This window comes from Ambystoma mexicanum, chromosome 12 (genome assembly GCF_040938575.1).
Source record: "Ambystoma mexicanum isolate Mex_15411 chromosome 12, UKY_AmexF1_1, whole genome shotgun sequence".
NCBI classification, from domain to species: Eukaryota; Metazoa; Chordata; class Amphibia; order Caudata; family Ambystomatidae; genus Ambystoma; species Ambystoma mexicanum.
The window spans coordinates 666,653,754-666,676,952 of NC_090936.1; the positions used below are offsets into that span (position 1 = coordinate 666,653,754).

General features: G+C 44.8%; 1 protein-coding gene across 3 annotated transcripts in view; it reads right to left on the reverse strand.

The window, feature by feature from the left end:
* Positions 1-23,199, reverse strand: part of LAMB4 (laminin subunit beta 4) — a 933,969-nt gene that overhangs the window by 647,819 nt on the left and 262,951 nt on the right. For all 3 annotated transcript variants that reach the window (XM_069629159.1, XM_069629158.1, XM_069629160.1), the window contains one exon: positions 2,401-2,615. In XM_069629159.1, the coding sequence (XP_069485260.1) occupies positions 2,401-2,615 (215 nt within the window). The remainder of the gene's footprint in view (positions 1-2,400; positions 2,616-23,199) is intronic.

Consider the following 23,199-nt stretch of genomic DNA (forward strand, 5'->3'; position numbering starts at 1 on the left):
AAGAGATCCATGTTTCAATGAGAAAGCGAAATTGAAGATTAAGATGAAGAAATCATTAAATATGATGATTATTTATGCAAGAGCTAGGGAGATAAGTTGGAGATATCAAACTACCAATTCAGCTGTAATTTACCATTCCGGAAAAATGCTTTGAGGTAATTTACAGAATTATTTAGTGGTAAACAACTTTGGATGGTTAGTTGGGATTTTGCCTTGAGGATGGATTGAGTGCAGTTTGTTCTGTGCTACACAAGCACACGCAAGCATTGATGAATGAGAGGGGCCACACTGCACTTAGCTGGCTTGATCTGCACATTGCATATGGCATCCTATACGCTTTGGTGCAGGCAAACCTCATTGAAACTCAATGAACAAAGCACACTGCGTTACCATAACACCGTGCCAGCCACTTATATATAGACAGCTGTCAAATCTGATTCTAACATATTTGATAGTAACTCAACTGGCAGCAGCCAATGTAGGGTCATTGTAGCACATGTAAACAGCATGACAAAGTGCTTAAGAGAAACCTCCTATCTGGGTGCGCTCAATGTAGGGCATTCTTTACCAAGTAAATATGTTTCAATCCCTTATTGATATCCTCTGATAAAGTCTCGTGCCTACGAGTAACTGTGTCCTGAAAGAGACTCACCTGTTAGTGCACGTGCAGATAGTTCGCCACCTGTGGGCTTTGTCTGGGCATGAACGTAATAAAATCCCAAAAACGATACATATACGTTGTGATCCATGCGTGTAACAATTTAAAGGTGTGTGTATGATTGCTTTCCATTTCTCCATGAAATCAATCCTGTGCACTTGGGCTCTTGCTGTGATCGGACCCTCAAAAAACGATTTGCTTTTTCCCTGGAATGAGTATTGCTGGATCCTATCATCTCCAATGCTGCTTTCACTTGATGGCTCCACAGATCGGCGCCCCATTGCAATCCACTCGCTACTTCAATTTGAGGGCTTCAATGCCTGCCCTTTTCTGGACCTGCTGCAGCTACCAGGGTGTTTAAAATTGGGGAGGCGTTCCGCATGTTGGATTCTCATTGAAACTCATATGCAATTGACTAGGTCTTTGTTTGGAACCAGCCTTTCTAGTTGGAGAAGAGGCGTCACGTGGTCACTGGATGGGTTGCCTTTGGTTGGCCCAACGTCAGATGCAGCTGTCCATGAGCACTGTCCTCCCACCCCCTTTACAAATATCACCTCTGGGCCCAGGCGACTGCAGGCTGGGGGACTCAATTGCCATGTTGGTCATTGCCATTAGGAATATATTGTTTTCCTGCTAAGAACCTTTTTTTTATTTTAAACTCTGCTTCTTCCGAAATTCACCATCTCACTGACTACTTTGTTGAACAGCTGAAATCCGAACATCCGCATTGTTTCGAGAATATATCAACCACTCTTGATTTTAAAGATTCAGCTCTTCACATTGGTCTGCCTAGTCTTATGTTCCAAGTAACCTACACACTTGACTTTTATCTCCTGCTGCATCCACTAAGCTTGGGTGTTTGGCAGCTGTTCATCACCATAATAAACTTTATTCGGTACAAGCCATGAAAGTATAACACATTTAAAACAGCAGTATACATGCATCAATCAAACAGATGCGAAGAATACGCTTTCCCCTCATTTGTTGGATTGATGTATGTCTAATGCTTGTACTTTTATGGCGTGTGCCCTACTAAACATTGTTTGCGCAGCCTTGACGCGATGCAATAATTACTTTCTTGCTTCCTCACACCGGTGCCTATGATGAGGTGTTATCTCCTGGAGTCTCTTCTGTGGTTTTGGTGGGAAGGCTTTGATCACCATGAATCTTTCCTATGATGGACAGTGGAGCCTTTTAACCAATAAACACATGCCTCATTACAAGTGTGGCGGTCAGGAAACAAGGGTGCTGGTAAGCTCACCCGCTCCCTTGTTTCCGGTCCGCCACACTACGAGTCTGCCTACCGGGGCCGCTGCGCCCGACAGGTCTGACTCTGTGCAGCGGCCCCGGCAGGCAGCGTTGCCATGGAAGCACCAGCACCATCAGCAATGGTGCCGGTGCTTCCGAGCCCCAGGGGAATGGGGACTTACAAAATCCAGCACCGGACTTCGCGCGCCGCCGCGACTTGTAATGTCCTGTTGGCACCGGGAAGTCAGGTGCCGGATTCGGTGTTACAGGGTTGGCGGCAACCTCATAAAGAGGCCCAATAGGCCAACTGCATGTAAGACAGCGTCCCAGCCTAAATTCAGAATGCACGGTTAGGGGTAGTTAACAAAGAATGTAGAAAAAGCAAAATGTACGTTTTTGACATAAGACGTGTCTTAAACCTTTAGCTTTGGCATCTGCATTAAACATGGAATGTTATGTGCTCCTCTTTATAGAGCCGTAGCTTGACACCTTACCATCGCAGGCTGAATAAAGACGTCCCCTCGCACATTCTGCACTGGAACACAGTGGCTTGCATGGCCGTTGCAGAAGCAGTTCCCTTGCGCCACTATCTCATAGAGCGCGTAGTAATATTTGTCCAGGGGGCTGCTTTGTCGCCTTCTTCGCAGTGTATCTCCCAGGGTGTGCAGCTTTGTGAAGTTTATTCTCAGGTTCGTCAAGGTAATCAGATCTGGGAGAAGAAAAACAAAAAGAGCTATTCAGCAAGGGCTGTATTTCCAAACGGACACAATAGGCGCATGCCTATGAGGGCATTGTCCACTTCAACTGAATGAAGTTCCCGGACTCCTTTACTGAACGCTGTCGGGAACCGCAAATGCCTGAATTTGCTTATGGTGGTGCCATCCCAGAAGCACTGGAGCTGCCGGGCTGACAAGATTCAGAGCGAGGTGGGAGGGGCATTATGGGGTGACGACAGAGGTGGCGCGAGTGGATGGCCACGGAGGCTGAAAGCTGGCAGATAGGGAGGAGTGGGTGGAGGATCAGGGAAGGCAGGAGATGGGGGATTGCAAGGGCGTTCCCAGCATTTGCAGGGGGCTTGGATGAGGAAAGAAAGGAGGGGCACATTGAGAGGTTGTGGAGGTATGCCCCAGATAAAATAAAAAGAGCCGGACCTGGGAAACAAGGACTACTCACCGAGACTGGCCTGTGGCAAATTCACATGGAACCACCTAGTTGCACTGGTGCTGAAAGGGCTACTTGTCTGTGGCCCCTTGTTCAAAGATATAGGGGCTCATTCCGAGCCTGCCGGTCCAGAAACAACAGTGGTAAGCTTACCGGCACTGTTGTTTCCCTACCAGCATATTACAGGTCTGAATGCCGGAGCCGCTGCGCCCTACAGGTCGGACCCTGCCGGACAAAGCAGCCACGGTAAGCAGACCATCACAGAAGCACCAGCACCGTTATTAACGGTGCCAGTGTTTCCATGTTCCCCATTCCCACAGAGTCCTATGGGACTCTATGGGAATTGGAAATTACAATTTACCGACGCCTGACTTTCCGGACCGCCGAGGGTTGTAATGCCCTGCTATTATCGGCAAGTCAGGCACCAGTAAATGTTTACAGGTCCGGCGGCATCCTGCTGGTAGTACCGGCATGGTTACCGCCGTACCTGTAATGAGGCCCATAGTGACAAATCAGACTTTCATTGCCACAATAACGCCCGTCGGGGCAGTGTTGTGAAAGGTCATAGCACATCACTGGGAGATTTCTGGGCTAAGTAGGTGGCAGAAGGGATAGGAGCTGCTGAAAACAGTTGTGGGAACCAAGATGCTGGAGCAAGCCATGCTTCATATTTACTCTTCGCCCTATATACACCTTATATTCTTAGTGCAGGCCCATTGCTGTCTGCAGCAGTTGTCCATTTTCACTTTCTAAGGAATTATGTCATTTACTTTTCATAATGTAAGTGCTGTGAAAGTGAGTGCCAAAACATTTTTTTGATAAATTAAACTGCAACATTTTAGTTGGTTACTTCCTGAAACGGTCACACCTTTGGGTGAGGCACATTTCTGACATGCAATTTATTGCAATAAAATAGGATTTTTTTACCGATGCACCAGATTGTACACCCCTGGAACATAACCTACTCACACAACACATCCCCACCAAGGTAACAACTATCCTATATAAGGGCCATTAATGCATTCGCTACCCCGGAACTGGTCAGCCTCAAAGCCAGATGGGAACGGGATGTTGGGGCCATTGAACCTGAGGACTGGATCCAGGTCCTCATGCACCCACGCGAAATTGCAATAGACTCCAGAATAAGACTGATTCAGCTCAAGATACTCCATAGGGTATACTACCCCCGAGTGGCCCTTTTCGGTTGGGGAAGGGCAACGGATCCCAACTGCTTGAGATGCCGGGGGGAGGAAGGCACATTCATCCATCTCCTCTGGGAATGCCCCAAAATCAAGACCTTCTGGACACAATGCTCTCAAGTATTAGGAAGGACGCTGGGTCGCACGATAGCATTACAGCCTGCAATAATGTTACTGGGGGCCCCAGATGAGAACACCTCAAACAAATGGGAGGGTATTTTTCTCTCCATAGCAATGGGCATGATAAAGCGTGACATAGTGCAGAAATGGGGAGCCCCGGAGTGCCCAACAGTGGCCCAATGGTCAAAGGAAATGGACATCTGCGCGGCTAAAGAACACAGAATATACACAGCACGGGGGTGCCCAGCAAAGGTCACAAAAATGTGGGGAAAATGGGAAGCACGTGTGACCTGAGGACTGCCAGCATTGGGGGAGGAAGAAGAAAAGGGGGGGGGAAGCGCAGGAGCACAACAAGGAAATCGGCAAGTAACACTGTACTGGAAAGTGATGTACAGAGTGGCAAGACACGAGCAGATTGATGGACCAACCCGGTGACCAGGGGATGGAGGGTGGGGGGGAAAATGTTGGTATGTTGTATGTATGTTTTAAAATAACCAATAAAATATGTTATTAAAAAAATAGGATTTTTCCAGTGCAATCAGTCAGAAAACAACACAAAAAGCAGATGCAGAAGTTGGCTGCAGACATACATTTTGGCCTGTAGGGGCTTCAGTACGTTGATCCAGGCACATAAGTGCACATAACTGACTCATGGTTAAGATCTGCATAGAGTTCAAGATACTGTGCCTGGCCCAAAATGCTTACCATAGCCCATCGCCCTTCTACCACAACCAACTGACGAGATGGCTAAAGGCTGCATCATAAACCCTTCCGGCCATACGACAGCACAGGTGCCAATGTTTTTATGGTCACAATCTAGATTCTCATGGCTGAAGTTCAGAAGAGCCCCAAAATCGCATCTGTTCCAGACAGCATAAGGGTCGGAGGAGACACTTTTCCCCTCATAATACCCCTCATCACCCGCCACCCCACAGTAGCCCCATGCTCTGAAGCACCTACACTGTGATATAAGCACACTCAAAACCCTAGAATAACAGCAACATTAACACTACAAGGGGCCTGTATGGCAGACCGCAATCATGTCTATAGTTATATTATGGTGCATTGCAACGCTTTTACAGTGCACCAAATGACCACCCTAGTGATCTCAGAGTACAGAGTCTAGCCTGGAAGTTGGAGGATTACACCCCCCACCCCCCTTGAAAGGTGTTCAGAGCATGGTCTGCAGACAGAGGAAGAGGGAAAGCTATAAGAGTTATAGTGGCAGTGGAAAGAGAGGGTAACTAAAACAAAGGCCACGGCAGGTTAAAGGGAGCAGGATGCTCTCAGTGATAGTGTGGGGGGGCGCATGTTGATCCAAGCAACATGAATTAATGATTCAGAGAGCAGAACATTTAGTGGGTACATTTTCAGGTGTCTGATATATAAGAATACATGACTGTGGCCAGTCGCTGTGTGATGGACTTGGGATGTTCTCAAGCAAACCTCTTGAAGAATGGATGCTTTATATTGCCAGGGAATGCTTTACATTTCTCCGGATAAACACATTCTGCAATAGTAATACAGTGACTGCCAAGACTGGAGGCACAAGAGTGGCTAAGTCGAGAACAGACAGTGTGATGGGTAAATGGAAATGGAAACCCTAAAGTGAAGTAGAGAGTGAAGGGGTGGGTGAATGCCATTCTGTTTGCAGTGAAAGTCTGGCACCGAAGTGTCAGCCTGTTACCCTGCTGTGTGATATGTATTAGCGGGTAATATTTTGATGAATAATATAAAATAAGAGTACCTAGTAGAGTAAGGGCAAAGATTGCTGGGTTGTTGCGGAGACTTACCAGAAACCATTTCAACTGTTACTAACACAGACGAAAAGTGAGATAAGTAGTAAAACTATCCGTAGCCGTAGGGAAAGGAGAATAACCTCTGAAAAATAAGGTGTCTGGAAATATTGTCTAGCTATAGCCACAGTAAGGCCACCTCACAGTGCTGCCGGCGATTAGCTGGGAAGGGGTTATTGGAGGCTGCAGGCCAACAATGTAAACACCAGTGTCCAATTGGAGGGCCGCTCAGTCCTGAACAGCCACAAATAAGACTATTTTCTATAAGGGTGGGTTCAACATGCACAAAGCCTTTTGAGGGTACAATTCCGAATGTTGCCCGAACAGTCATTGGGCCCTGGCTGCAACCCTGTGGTGCTGGGTGACTGGGACCCTCCTAATCAGCTACTGGCTCCTCTGAAAATAATCTGCATATATAACATCCTTTTCCAAACACTTCTGTAAAGTGTGGCTGCCCAGTTAGGTTAAGAGTAGGCAGTAGAGATACGCTGGAGAACTTTGGTTGGTGAATGAATCTACAGTTCTTCCAGTGCTGACTGGAATGACTGATTTATATTTAATCAGTGGCATAGTTAAAATGACTAGAACAGAATCAACAGTCACCTTAACAACTTTGTAGATGGTTCTAGATATCGGTTGATCCCCATGAATAACCCATACGTGAAATTGAGACAATGGCCCTCATTACAAGTCAGGCGGTGGACCATGGTGCTATTAGCACCATGGTCCATGCCGGATTCCGCCATGGTGGATGGCGGAATTACCACCCCATTCCAAGGTGAGTGGGGCGGTAATTCCCCATTTACCATTTGCCCTTCCCCATTCCCATATTTGCCCCATAGGGCATAATGGGGATGGGGAAGGCGCTAATTACGTCACCGTAAATTACGGTGCCGTAATTAGCACCAAGGTCGCTTAGCGCCTTGGACTTTAACGCCTGCAAAAAGCAGGCGTTAAAGTGTGAATCAGGCGTTAAGGGTTTAACGGCGCCGACGCTCTTTACTGCGCCGTTAACCCCTTAACGCCTGACTTGTAATGAGGGCCAATGATTAAATGGCAAAGCTTTCAGTGTTATTGTAATGGAATTATTTGCATTCTGAGTATATAGAAATGGCAATGAGGACAGTCTAGAGTGATGCACTCTATTGAGAATGTCATGATATAAGTCTGTCGGATCCATGAAGTAGATGGTTCTGGCAGGGTCTCAGGTACCTATAAGCCTTCCTCATCTCTTGCCCTTACGGTTTGGTTTGTTTAGGTGATGCATCCATGTCTCTAGGATATATGATTGGTGCATCCAAGCGTTATAGCTCGGGCACAGGTCAGTGGTGAAACTGTATAGTTAGGTTTCCTTGTTAGATATGTTGTGCAGTTACAGGAGACAACTTGGGTGGCAGAAAGTTCACTGCACATGCCGTCCTGTTCGTGTTTCGGGGATTTAATTTATTAGTATCTTGGTGATATCAGATTAGAGTTCAGATGCTACGCTTTTGGCCTTTCATAGAGAGGGGCAAAACTTCTTCCCCCATGGACAAACTCTCATCAATGCCATTTTAATGAAAGAAAGCCATCTGACTGCAAGACCAACGCAATGTAAGTCATCCTACTGAAATGATGGACTTTTTCACCTCCAGTCAACTCATTGAATTTTGGGGTTTTGTTCCTTTCTGTTGTAATTATATATCTACCTTCTTTGTTTGGGAGAAAATGAAGCATTCCTCTCACTAGGGTTTGGAGTTGCTGATGTGGTGACCTCTATTATAATAAGATTGGTCTCCGGTTAAACAGGGGTTGGATATAGGGAGGTGGAGCGACAGAGTGCCCTCCGGACCAACATGGTTGGGTCTCTACGGCGTTCTGTGCAGTTTGTACGAAGCAAGGTGCACAAAGGACTGACTACAATCAGAAAGCCTGAATAACGGGCTTGTCTCTTGTATGCTGGATTTCAAGGGGTGTTGTGAATATTATTAATAATCCAAACCTGTTCCAAACTTAGGATATAGGGTGTTTACAGGAAACTCTTTTGATGGATATACGTAATATAGATGGCTTTGATGCAGTTAACGTCAAAGCAGATCCATTTGGAGGGATTTTAATTGCTATTAAGAGAAATTTGAGAATTTATTTCAATAAAATAGATCTGAATAGGAGAGTGCTGGCCATTTTGCTTGAATGGACAGGAACAGGTGATGTGGGGACTAGCAAGTATTTGTTGGTCAACGTATATTTAAACCCAGAATCTGTTAAAATGGAGGAAGCTCGGAACGTTCTGTCCTTTTTAGTACTTGGGAAATCCCTGAAGAGGGAGCCTCAGTTATGGTCCTTGGTGACTTTCATGCTGAATGCCTGGATGATTCCTGGTGCCAAGAACAGATGAGGGTAAAAGCGGCAACGGAGGCTCGGGATCGATAGGAGTTAGAGGCTTGGGGCTTGGAGCCTTTGAATAGACATTATTTGGGAGATGTACCCCCGAGTTTTACCTGGCAAAATGGCCCATGGAAGTCTACTATAGACTACTATTTTGTTTCAATTGACTTGTTTAAAAAAGGGGGAAGTCTGAATGTAAAAACTACAGACTTAAGCAACCATTCTATGGTTTGCTTTAAGCTTCCACTTCTTAGGGTTGAACAATCTGAGACTAGGACCCTACAGGTTGGAATGAACCCAAGTAATCATGCAGTAAAGTGGTCGCCAAGAATAGCTATGGCCTTTGATGACAAAATTGGGAGTCTCTTTTGTGAAGAGGGGAGCGTTTTGGGCTTCCTGAATGGCTTTGCTCCTTGTGTTTCCGTCGTCTTGGGGGGCTTAATGCCAGCAAAGCACATGGAAAAAGAAGCAAGGAAGGTTGAGAAAACCCATGGTTTTGATTCTTTGGTCCAAAAGTATCAAAAGCAAATGTGACTAGAGATAAGGACAATACGCAGGGCAGGGTCACCATGGGAGCTCAACGGGGTCAAAAGAGTAAAACAAAATTACAAACATTCGCTAAAAGGCCATAAATTCCTAATGGGGATTAACAACGCGGAATAAATGTTGAGCTTCATGTTGGGCAATAACCCTATGAGGTTTTGGCAGTTGATTCAGTCATAGGGGACAGACCAATACTTGCAAACCCAAGCAATATCGGAAGACGTTTGTGTGAAGCATTTTACTGAAGTGAATGTAAAGAAGGGGGCTCTTGGATGGGCCCAATTCGCAGATGTTAGTTGGGGGGGGGGGGGCATTTAGTTGGAACTTGGATGATATTGCTTCCTTGATTAGGTTGAGTGAAAAATCAAATGCCCCCGGCCCAGACAGTCTGTCCAACCTGACTTTCAAATCAAATATCTTGCCATGGGCTCAGCTTTTGTCACATTTGTTTGGTAACATCTTGGTAAATAGAAAGCTCCCGGGAACTTGGGGCGCGGCTTTCATTGTTTTGATTTTTAAGGGAGGAGATAGACTATCAGCAATGCAGTATAGGCCCATCTCCCTGTTGTATGCCTCAAATAAAGTGTTTGCCTAATTGATTTTGAGAGAATTACAAATCTGTGCCAGGGGCACAAACTGTCTGGACCCTTACCAAGCAGGCTTAAAAAAGGGAGTAGGAACTTAATAGTCTTGCCCTAGCACTTTTCTTTAGGCAAACTAAGGAGCAGGGGAGGCCGGTTTAGCTGGCCTTCCTGGACGTTAGCAAAGCATTTGACACTGTGAATAGGGCAACCCTTTGGAAGAGCTTGCAGGATAGTGTCTGTCCCCAAGCGTTAATTGGTATCCTGGAGGCACTGCATCAGGGGAAAAAAATTAAAGTCAGACTGGACTCATATGATTCTTTCTCTACCTGCATAGAGACAAATTGGGGGCAGTTTTTATTCTGTTTTATATTAAGGATATGCTAGCCTGTTGGAAGACTCACTGTAAGGACAAATCCCCAAAAGTTGGGAAATGTAACAGTAGAATACTGTCAAGCTCACCTGGGTCTCTGCAGGAGCAATGAGAACCTTTGATTCCCTTTCTTCTTCTTGCCAACAGTGGGAAAGGTGATCTGTTAAAAGAAGGGGAAATTAGTGGGGTCCCAGGTAAGTATCACTCCCCATCCCTCACACCCTTCTTCCCTGAATACTGTTTGATGAACTAGGGGATGTCTCACCTTCTCTTTAAGGTTGGTGCGCTCTCCGTCCTGCATCCGCGGGGGTGCTGCTGGTGGTGAGAGCGATGTGCTAGCAGGTTTGCTGCCGTGGATCTGACTGCGGTTTGCTGTCGTGGATCTGACTGTAGTCCGACTATAAGTCCTTTTGGAAGTCGGCGGCGGGCCCAGTTAACTCTACTTGGTTGATCTGAAGTCGTACAAGGTGCCAGTTACTTCACTGGTGAAGTCCAATTCAGGTAAGTTCAGTTCAGGTAAGTTCTTGTAACACAGTTCTAGAGCAAGGTACCAGTTACTTCACTGGAGTCCTATTCAGGTAAGTTCAGTTCAGATAAGTTCTTATATTGTGGCTCTAGTGCCAGCAAAGTAATAGTTTTCCACTAACGTTTATGTCTTTTCGTTTCTTCTTGCAGGTTGGAAGACTTTGGGCTGACGTGAAAGAAGGGAGCGGCTCCGGCTTCAACAGGGCAGCGTCTGAGGTGAGCAAGTTAAATTCTGGTAGCGCGGGCGGCGAGGTACAAACAGCATGTACTCACTGTTTTCTCTGTTTTCTTCTCCCTTCTTCCTAGAAGCAGCTGCGTCAGCGTGCAGAAGACGAGAAGCCTCAGAAATGAACGCTGGATCAGAACGAAGGTAAGCGTGTGCATTCAGCAACAGAGAACACACGAAGCACGGGCCTGTCTCTGGGCGTGGCTTATAAAGGCAGCCACGCTCAGAGACTACAGCGCACTGCTAGTTCCTGGTTGGCACACAGGAAACAGTAACAGGAAGTTATAACCTAATTACATAACTTGTAATATGGGCATTCCTAAGGATTACTGTATGGGTGAAAGGAGTTCTTTGCACGCCAGGCTCCCACCCAAATAGCTCCTAATAGTCCTCTCCTTATATTACCTTTAGCTAGGGGTGAAAAAGGCATAACAGGGGGTCTGTGGCCAGTACCCATGACAGTCCTCCCCCTCAAGGCCCCTCTCAAGGATGTTTTTTCTGGCCTAGGTTTAGTGGGGTTATTTAAGTGAAACCTACGTAGCAATCGGGGAGCATGAATGCTCTTACTAGGTTCCCATGACCGATCTTGCGGCCTGTACCCCTTCCAGTCTATCAAGTAGTACAATGTTCCCCTTACTACCTTGGAATCTAGGATCTGTTTAACCTCGTACTTTGGTTCATCACCCTGTATCATAACTGGAGCTGGGGGTGTTCGTACTCTAGTTTCCGGGTGTACAGGCTTTAATAATGAGACATGGAACACTGGGTGCATGCGCATGCAAGAGGGCAGGGTTAGTTTCATGGCCACGGGGTTGATTACAGCTTCAATTGTAAAGGGGCCGAGAAATGTAGATTGGAATTTTTTAGGCCCCTTCAAGGCGATGTGCTTGGATGCTAACCATACTGAGTCTCCTGGTTGATAAGTCGGGGCTTTTGCCCGGTGCTGATCGCCATACTTTTTCTGTGTTTCTTTGGCTTACTTTAAATGTGTTATAGCATCCTTGGCTGCCTGTGTGATTCGTTCATGCAGGGACTTGACCACTGGCATTTCTAGTGCATCAGATGGGTCATACACTGAAGTCCTCGGGCTTCGTCCATACAAGGTGTAAAAGGGGGTCAATTGTGTTGAGGTGTGTGTTGAGCTGTTATAAGCGTATTCCACTATCCACATAATATCCATCCAAGCGCGGTCTGTCTACTGCAGAAGGCAGCGTAGGTATTGCTCCAGCGTTTGATTCGTGCGCTCCATCTGCCCATTAGTTTGGGGGTGGTGGCTGGTAGATAACTGGATTTCCACTCCAGCTAATGAGCAGAATTTCTTTCAGAACTTTGCCACAAATTGACTCCCTCTGTCTGATATTATCACAGACGCGAACCTGTGTAACTTGACTATGTGTTCGAGGAATATCTGGGCAAGGGTCTGGGCTGATGGTATCCTTTTAAAGCGATGAAGTTGGCCATCTTGGAAAAGAGGTCGAATACTACCAGAATGGTGTTAAACATAGAGCTAGGAGGTAGATCCGTGACTAAGTCCATTGATAACGTGTGCCATGGTGCAGGTGGAATTTCCAGAGGTTGTAACAGCCATGCTGGTTTTTGTCTTGAAGCCTTGTTCTGGGTGCATATCCCACATGTTTTTATGAAGTTTTTGGTGTCTTCTCGCCACGTTGGCCAACAATAGGATCTTTTGATCTTTGCAAGTGTTTTCATGACGCCAGGATGACCTTCAAGTAACGACTTTTGGTAGCTGGTGAGCACTTTTCTTTTTCTTGTAAGGCTCGTGTTGGTAGATACAGTCGGTCTTGGTAGTATGGAAGACCGTCCTGAACTGTAAAATGGATACCTCTTTTGTCCCAACCCTCCAGTTCGGCTGTATGCATACAGTTCTTGACGTCTTGTTGGAGCACATCCAATTGTGAAGGGCTGCCTACGCAGAGGCCTAGGATAGTGTTGCCTGGGATGATGTTTACCGGTTGTTGTAGGCCTCTTCTCCTTTCCCAATACGTGACAGGGCATCAGACTTACCGTCCTTGACCCCTGGTCAGTAAGTGATCACAAAGTCATATTCAGTCAAGAACAAGGCCCAACATAATTGTCTGGAGGACTGCGCCTTGGCAGAGCGTAAGTATTGCAGGTTTTGATGATCTGTTGTAATTGTAATGGGGTGCTTAGCCCAAGTAAGTAATGCCTCCATTCCTTGAGGGTGTCTCATATTGCTAGTAGCTCTTTATCGGTGACTGCATAGTTTAATTCGGCCGGGGTAAACTTCTTAGACCAGAACGCGACTGGGTGCAAACCAGTTTCCAGGTTTCGTTGGGATAGGACCACGCCCATAGCGACACTTGATGCATCTCTTTCCACGACGTAGGGAAGATTGGGTTGTGGATGCTGCAGGATTGGAGCCAAGGTGAATTTGTTTTTTAGGGCATGGAATGCCTTCTCTGTGTCGGGTGTCCATTCAAATTTGTAATGTTTGTGCAGAAGTGAAGTTATTGGGTGTACCACGTTAGAGAAACCGGGTATGAAGCATCGATAGAAGTTCGCAAAGCCAAGAAAGCTTTGTACCCCTTTTAAAGACGTGTGTGAGGGCCAGGTGAGGATGGCTTCCACTTCCCTTTTGTCCATTTTGATGCCTTGTGGGGACAGTACAAACCGCAAAAACTCCACTTTGGTAACATGGAAGCTACATTTCTCAAGTTTAGCGTACAGATGGTTAGCACGTAACTTGTGGAGGACTGCCCGCACATGTGATATATGTTCCTGAAGATTAGCCGAATAAATGAGGATATCGTCTATGTATACTGTGGCACATACGTCCAGTAGCTCGCGTAGCACGTCGTTCATGAAATGCTGAAATGCTGCTGGGGCATTACAAAGTCCAAACGGCATCACCTGATATTCGTAAAGGCCGTACCGGGTGCGAAATGCAGTTTTCCATTTGTCACCTTCTTTTACACGTAGCAGGTGATAGGCCCCTCAGAGATCGAGCTTGGTGTAGATTTATGCCTGCTGTACCTGATCGATTAATACTGATATTAACGGTAGCGGGTACCGATTTTTTACGGTTACCTGGTTCAGTGGGCGATAACTGATACACCTTCTCAGATCCCCCTCCTTCTTGGGAACGAAGAATAGGGGAGATGCTGCTGGTGACTTTGATGGGTGTATGAATCCATTTGCTAAATACTGATCGAGGTACTCCTTTGGATGGGCGTTTTCGCCTTCAGTTAAGGCGTAGACTCGGCCACAGGGTACCTCCGCTCCCGGTATTAAATCGATCTGGCAGTTGTAGGAACGATGGGGCGGCAACACATTAGCCTGTTCCTTAGCAAACACATCTTGAAAGTCCTGGTATTCAGTGGGCAAGGTTCCAAGTGGCCCCAGCATGGTGCCACCTTCAGGGATGCCAAAAGTGGATGTATCAACGCACGGTCTTGGTCATAACAATGGTTACATTCTCTGGGAAAAATCAATGTTCTAGCACGACAGTTAATCTGTGGCATATGTGTTTCCAACCAGGGTATACCAAGGATCATCTGGAACTGTGGGGCTGCAATGAGGTCAAAAGAAATGTCCTCTTTATGACCATTTTGACAGAGCAAAGTGACTTCGGTGGTGCACTGGGTTACTGGGCCTGAAAGTAGTTGTGTGCCATCAACTGCGGTCAGATTGTCAGCGGTGTCCTTGTTCCACACCGGCAAGCCTATCTTTTCTGCAGTCTTCAGGTTCATATCATTTCCAACCGCGCCGCTGTCCACAAATGTTTAGAGCGCGTGCATTCTAGAGGGGTGTAGTGGATTTACGATGATCACTGGAATAGCAAAATGTCAGGTCATGTGTTTCCTTCCCGCGCTCGACAAACCCACCTCTAGGTAAGCCGGGCGATGGAGTTTTCCACCTCGTCTGTGTCCTTACGTCTCCCATCGATAGCTCCCACCGTTTTCCGAGGGGGCTTGGTTGTGCAACTACGAAGGAAGTGACCGGCCTGGCCGCAGTATAAACATAACTGCTCCTGGCGTCTTCTGTCACGCTCGGCTTTGGTGAGAGGGGGTCGGACTACACCCAATTGCATGGGTTCGGGATGTGCTTCAACAGAGGGGCAAACTGGTGTTTCTTTTGGTCGCACATACAACGCAGTACGGGTATGGTCAGCCTTCCTGTTTTGTAAGCGGTGATCCAGCTGAATGGCTAAATCAATCTAATCCGCACAAGCATCGAGGGGGTTCACTACCTGTGCCAATATGTCTTTGAGCTCTCCACGTAGACCTCTATAAAACAGAGTAGTTCGCTTTTCTTCAGGCCAGTTTGCCTCGGCTACCAACCGATTAAATGTAGCCACATAAACCAGTAGATCTTGGCTGCCCTGTCAGAGGGATACTAGTTCATCGTCTAAGGCCTGACCCTGCGTATGATGGCCTAAGAGCTTCTCGAGCTCACGCTGGAAACGAGCATAATTGCGCAGCAATGGGTCATCCCTATTCACCAACGGGACCGACCAGTCTGCCGCATGACCCCCCAAATATGACAATACAAAGGCCACCTTGGACTGATCTGTTGGGAATAATCCAGGTTTGCATCAAAAATGGAGGCGACACTGATTCATGCAAACCCCAAACCTCTTCGGATCTCCCGTGAACCATTCCGGTGGAGCTAATGGAATATTACCCGGAACAACCACCTGCACAGGGTGTACTGGTTGGGGTTGTGAGGGTGGACCCGCCATAGCTCCCCCAGGCAGTGGGGCCAGGCCAGCCTGTTTCTGTAGCAACTGTCAGCCTATTTCATCGGTCTTGTCCTTGTTTACCACTAATTCCCGCCTTAAGGCGTTTGTTTCAGCACGGGCCGCATGCACCTCGGCCCGCAATTCCCCTAAAAACTGGGACAACTGGTCAACGGGGTCATCTTAAGCACTTTTGGGTCCCTGGGCACAGACATAGTTGGGGCTCCCCTCCACCAAACCAAAGGAATGAAGGGATCAAGAATACTGATCGCTCCCCCAACACCCTACTCATCGTGCTCACAACCTATAGGTTGATATGCTGTCTCACAGCGTAATAAGCATGTTTACTCCCATTAAGTCCCCTTGCCCTCTTCATTCTTGCTCTAATCAGAATGATAAACAAGTAGCATTTGAAGACCAACATTAGAAGTCTAAAAAGGGGTTACTCTTCTAGTACATACAGGAATGTAGATGTAGTATTAATGCAGCACCATATGTAAATGGTACATGTAACCCATAATAGACAGATAACTCACATTAGCTGCCTCACAGAATGCAAACGTGCTCATGCATGGATAGAGACCACCAATTGGAAGGAAGGGGAACGCTACACATACCGTAGCATGGATAGTGGAGGCAGATTGGAAGCTACCAGGAAGGCGTCTTTATCCAGGCAGACTGAGATTAGAAGTGGGATATGGTTTTCAAATAGTGTTGCCATTAGATATCAAAGGAACAAATGCCTGTGGTGTGCGATATGAATATGCTCACTATTTACACAGTGAAAGAATGAATAAGGCTTTTATGCAGATCATACCATGAGAAGGAAATCCCTCGGAAGGGGTGACAATTTTGAAATGTTTAGGGACTAGCAATATTGAGAGGTTCGGCAAAATACAAAATTAAATGAGATGCCCAGGATCACAGATGGTTTAAGGGGTGAAGATGGGATTTGTGCCAACTCAGCAATTTCTGCATTTGAACACTTTCTTTTCCAGTTCTTACCATGAACTAAAAAACAGACTTGGAAAAGTAAACAAATCACATTACCAAACATGGCCATTTTTAATCAAAATATTATAGATGGGTGTTATGCAAAATGGGAATGATTCTAGCTTCATTCTCTCCATCATCAAGTGAAGTATATAAGAACATGCATACCAATCAATGTGATTTAACACATTTAATCTGGGTTTGTCTTTTGTATTTTAAAGCTTTAAATATTTCCAAAACAATGGCTTGTGACATTTACATTTATAAATGTGCATAAAAACCTTTGACTTTTACCAAAAAGCAAACCGTTTTTTGTGTCAAACAAGCAGACCTTAAAATATGCTTGCCTGAGGCCTGCAACATATGGTCCGCTCTCTTCTGTCTACCAACCCTTCCACCCAAATGGCCTACAAAAGAAGAAAGATCAAGTAATGGGCTAAACAATACCAGCAGCATGGAAGGAGGCAAACCTCACAGAAGACAGCACAGTAATGTAAGATATATTAGATGATTTGACCAGGATCATTGTATCGTCTGCTGGCAAATCCAGGATACAAACATGAACACTGTTGTTCCATAGTCTTGAATTTGGATACTTATTCACCTCTTGGACTAATAGTTAATGCCATCGTTGGAGGCAATTGCCTAGAATTACAACACCCAATCTGAACAAACCAATTTCTAGAACTTCACCTTCACCATATGGATGATATGTTAGTTTTAATAGCAACCCCATTCTGGTACAGGTACATTGCTGCTAATACCAGATGTTGTTCTGAAAAACCAAGTACATATGCAGGCAGGTTTATAAACTTTAGACGTAGGAAAGGCTCAGCCAGCCTTGCTGGAATGTGATATTCTAATTTTGCATATGAACACATATCTCTGCAATAGGTGCTTCATACACTGAGCTAACTTCTGAACCATTGTGGTACTCAATTTATCAATATGCATTTCACCATTGTCTATTGCACATGATCTACATAATTCCCACAGGAAGGAAATAATGCTACAGAGTTGTGCCATAAGGAACACACAAACTATGTATACCACAGTGAACACAGAAAGCAATACATGATGAATTGATCAAGGCAGAATGCACTTGCCCAAACAGAAAGTCAATGGGTTTAGAGCACCCCATAAAATATCCTGACGTGTGCTATTTAAGACTGGTGAACAATGGAATCTTACTTCTTCAGATCAGCTAGCCTTGTGGGGCCCCCTCCAAGGTGGGGTCCCTGGGCAAGTGCCCCTTTTGCCCTCCCATAAAACCGTCTCAGCTGGTCAACTTCTGAGGTCTCCATTGCTCAGGCAGAGATTTTAAGGAGGTCTTTGCGTTCTGTCACGCTCACCTGGGTCTCTGCGGGAGCAACAAGAACCTCCGATTCCCTTCCTTCTTCTTGCCAACTGTGGGAAAGGTGATCTGTTAAAAGAAGGAGAAATTAGTGGGGGCCCATGTAAGTATCACTCCCCACCCCTCACACCCTTCTTCCCTGAATACTGTTTGCTGAACTAGGGGATGTCTCACCTTCTCTTTAAAGTTGGTGCGCTCTCCGTCCTGCATCAGCAGGGGTGCTGCTGGTTGCGAGAGTGATGTGCTGGCAGGTTTGCTGTCGTGGATCTGACTGGGGTTTGCTGCCATGGATCTGACTGAAGTCCGACTATAAGTCCTTTTGCGAGTCGGAGGCGGGCCAGTTGACTCCACTTGGTTGATCTGAAGTCGTGCAAGGTGCCAGTTACTTCACTGGTGAAGTCCAATTCAGGTAAGTTCAGTTCAGGTAAGTTCTTGTAACACAGTTCTAGAGCAAGGTACCAGTTACTTCACTGGAGTCCTATTCAGGTAAATTCAGTTCAGATAAGTTCTTGTATTATGGCTCTAGTGCCGGCAAAGGAATAGTTTTCCACTAATGTTTATGTCTTTTCGTTTCTTCTTGCAGGTCGGAAGACTTTGGGCTGACGTGAAAGAAGGGAGCGGCTCTGGCTCCAACAGGGCGGCATCTGAGGTGAGTAAGTTAAATTCTGGTAGCGCGGGCGGCGAGGTACAAACAGCGTGTACTCACTGTTTTCTCTGTTTTCTTCTCTGTTCTTCCTAGAAGCAGCTGCGTCGGCATGCAGAAGAAGAGACGTTGCAGCAATGAACGCTGGATCCGAACAAAGGTAAGCGTGTGCATTCAGCAACAGAGAACATGCGAATCACGGGACGGTCTCTGGGCATGGCTTATACAGGCAGCCACGCTCAGAGACTAGGGCGTGCTGCTAGTTCCTGGTTGGCACACAGGAAACAGTAACAGGAAGTGATAACCTAACTATATAACTTGTAGTATGGGCATTCCTAAGGATTACTGTATGGGTTAAAGGAGTTCTTTGCACGCCAGGCTCCCACCCAAATGGCTCCTAATGTCCTCTCCTTATATTACCGTTAACTAGTGGTGAAAAAGGCATAACAGGGGGTCCCTGGCCAGTACCCATGACAAATACTTAGCATACGCGGATGGCATTGTCATCTGCGACATGACTCTGATAGGTTTGCAAAGAGCTTTACAGGCGGTCGATGATTTCCTGAGGAAATTGGATCTTTCAATTAATACTATGAAATCTCAAATCTTGGTGCTCAATAGGGGGACCTGTAAATGGAAACAATATGGTTGGTTTATGAGAAGTCAAGTTCTGGAGGTGGTTAACACGTATAAGTATTTGGGCTCATGTATTTATGATGGAAAGTGTGGTAATGCTCCAGAAGCGGAAGTAAAGTCAAAGTTCCAAGCTGCAACTAGTCAGCTTGTCCAAATCAACTATACTTCCTGCAATTAAGTTGTTAAAGCAACATATTTTCCTAAATTGGTTTTTGGGGCACACACATGGGAAGATGGAGTAAGCTGAGCATGAGCAATGTTGGAGGCTATGTTATGGAGTAAAGTGTTGTATTTACCAGCTTCAGTCCCAATAGCAGGAATACTGTTCGAGTTGGGGCAATTACCGTTCCAGATGGTAATTGACTGGGGAAAGCTTAAGTTATATGCCAGTATTGTTACACCACCCAATGCCTCATTTTGTCTCCATCTTAATGAAATATGGACAAAGGGTAATTGCGAGGTCATGGTGTACTGGGCCGCATGGTGCATGCAGAGTATTGCAAAAATGGATTCCTCAACACATGAATTGTCCACAAATCCAAATAAAGTAAAGCGAAAGTTGTTTAGACACGTGCGGATCTAGCTCAGAGCTGGATTGTTGGAGTATCTGTGTTTTATTGACATTTTGCCTGGACAATAAAGAACTATAATATGCTGGCCCCATATCTGAGGAAACATCCGTCTAGAGAATCCAGGTTTCAAATGTTAAGAGTAAAATTAAACTTGTTCTCCAAAATGGAGGTGCTGGGGATAAGTGAGGGGGAAAGATGTGTCGATACTGTTGGCTAAAGGACAAAACGTTACTTGTGTGTCTACTGTCCGGCCTTGTTCACCCTGTGGTTGAGAATCACTTAGTTGCACCCCAGCATATTAGAGGAGGATTTATGGGCAAGAATCATGAATACAAATGAAATTTCCCTGTCTATAAAGCCCTTAGAATTTTTTGATGTTGTTTTAAATAAGTTTTAATCTAAATAAGAAGGTGTGTTTGTATTAATTTTACTTTTCTTTTAGGTAGGTGCAATCGTTTTAATGTTACTTAGATTTAAATTTGAAATTGTATACATATTTGAAAATTGAGACTGTGTTTTAGGATCCAAAATTTTAGGATGTGTTTTAAAATGTGAATGAATGACTGGTCTTAAAGGAAAACATTGTAATGCAATAAGATGTGTGAAAAGTTCAAATCTGTACTAAACCACACAATGAATAAAATAAAATGTGTTATAAAATGTGGAAAGACACCCACTGTCCTCTTTTTTTTAACCATGCTGAACATTCTCCACCCTTAACTTTACACTTCTTTATTGTTTTGTTTATTTGTTATTCGTTATTTTTATTTGTATACCCTATTCCCCCTACGGTTCATTATTTAAATAGGTAAGTTTCATTTCCATATTTCAAGGGGCTTCTTTTGTACTTTTGCCTTCTGCATTTTCAGCGAAATGCTCGTGTATTGAAATGGGTTGCACTAAAATAGCTTTGGTTGGAATGGATGGGCTGAAACGGGTGGCTACCAAAGCTTGGCTGCACAATGTATGCCCATTCAAAAGGAAGACCATAATTCCACTCAAGCTTTATATGCAGCTTAATGTCTCCTAACATTTGCCATGATATAATGAGCCACTGAGAGCTTCTGTGCCCTATAAAGTCAAAAAAAGCTACGCTTTTTAAAAGCCAATAAATTTGATGAGGTACTTTACTCTACATAGTACCATAGTCATACAAGGTATTACTCTATTTGAAGCTCTTAGTAGGTCCCTTGAAATATGTGGCAGTTCTTTTAGGGGCAGTCTTTTGCTTTTGGGATGTGCAGCCGTCTGGAAGTCAATGCACCCAGGCAGCGTTTCCCTAGAGTGCAGGGTGTGATTGCAAGAGCTGCAAGCTTCTTCCATGTTCAACTTTTTCAGTACGTTTTTACTGGCCTCACAGCTAGGGTGGCACCACAACTAGAAAATTAACACCTAATCTGACATTTGTGATCTCACAAGTGAAGGACAAAAAGGATATTTTGTTCTCTAAACATATGCAGGTTATTGTACCCCTGGAATTATATATGTGGTATGGTCTTAACTATGCACAGAAACAACACTGCATGCTAATACTAGCGACAGTAAGGCACGCAGTGCCGGTTAGAGTGGTTTTATAGGGGCACAATCTCCCAGGTAAATCCTAGTCAGTAATAGTCTGTAAGTACTATGTGGGCATTATCAAATGTAAATTGAAATACCAGAGCTAATTACTATCTTTTTATATTATTATTTCCGCCTATCAGCATTCCAACACATTTTAGCTTATCAGTCCATGACAATAGGGATTGAACATAATCCAAAGGAGCCGTAGCATGGTGCATGGGCAGTAGTTTGACCCGCATGGCAATGCAGTCCCCATGGTGCGCTTCTGAGCATGCGTAGAAGCTACTTGAAATGCATTCCTCAGATTACATTTTTCCCTTCCATAACTATGAGCATTTTTGTGTTCTGACAACCTCACCACCCTTCCACCCCAGGTCAAATAATGCCTGTACACATGCTATTGTGGTTGATGCTCGATTTGCATGTGTAAGTAGGCAGCTAGGATTCAATATTGGATCATTTACTGACATTTGAACTTTAGTCCAATAAGTCATTGCAAATGTTTTCCATGTATTTTAATAAGGTAATATTATATGATTACATTTGTTCAGTATATTAGATGGCACCAGTTGCATGGCTCCTGCTTAACCTCATATGCTAATCAGTTTCTTTAGCCGAAAGCACCATTTATTTTCATATGTGTTGCCTAAAAACGAGGCACTTGTTTACATGTTTTCAAAATGGTCATGCTTCCTGCACTCGGCGTGAATTATGGCTCCTACCGTGATATACCATCAATTTCGAAGGATTACTTAGCAAACCACTTTCAATTGGATGAAAGTCCCCTCGTTTACATTTATTGGGTGAGCATGGCGATGTGGGCACAGTGGATCATTTTACACAGGACAAAGGGGGTTGTGTTTTGCCATGTTCAGAGTTACATACGCACACAGGGATTCTGAGGTTAGAAGGAGGAATGAGGCAGAGATTTATATGGGGAGCAAAACGCCATCTAACGATGAGGTTTCCAATTTTCAGATATCGTGTAGGGATAGAGCGAGTCAAGGGGAAGGTCTGCCTCTGGGACAGTTTGGTTGCTTTTTTATCTCCAGTATCATCACCAGTTTCTGTGGGTGGTGCATGTGCTTCTTGACATGTGTACCCCCTAATTCTGTTTTGTAGAGTTTCGTTTTTTTGATTTGTTGTATAATGATTGGAACTTGGTGTAAGCCTTGAGCAGTAGTAATAAACTCTCCACAGAAGTGGTTGGGTCAGATTAATGGTTTGATGCTGCAGTAGGCTAAATTAGTACCGAGCAGATTTCTTTTACATTTTTTAAATGAGGTAATTGATTGCGAGGTTGGAATGTAAGTAGAATTCCAAAGACTTGCTAATTGAGGAGGTTTTGGGGTGATAGCATCGAGGCACATGATGGCCGACCAGTGTTCTTTTGGGGTCTGGAGTCTGACTCAATTCAGGATAATTTGGAATTGCAGTTTAGTTTGAGATAAAATGAGAATATTTACATTTGGAAGATGTCCAGGCATAAGCGGAGGCAGTGACTTATAACGACTGGGGACACCTTGAGTTGTGTGACATTGGCGCACTGGTGTAAAATCTTTTATTAAATCCTGGGTGAACTATTTTTGGCAGAAGTGGTTTGGGGTGATTTGATTCATATTTTTAAAAGTTCATGGTTGAATTAATAAAAAAATAATCATCCAGAACTTTTTTGTCCTTACCATCCCACTTGAAGAGTGGATCAGATAGAGTTTAAATAACTAAGTGCCTCACTGTGTTGTGGTGATAAGCCCACTGCCAGAGTATCCTAAATAATATTTAAAACATGTTTAATTAACTATTTTTCAATATTATTTTGTTGCATGTCTTAACAAGGAGTTTGTATTACATTTGTTTTAATTGTCTGTATAATGAACAGCAAACATTAATTCTTTATGTTTCCAGATTGCATTTTATAAAT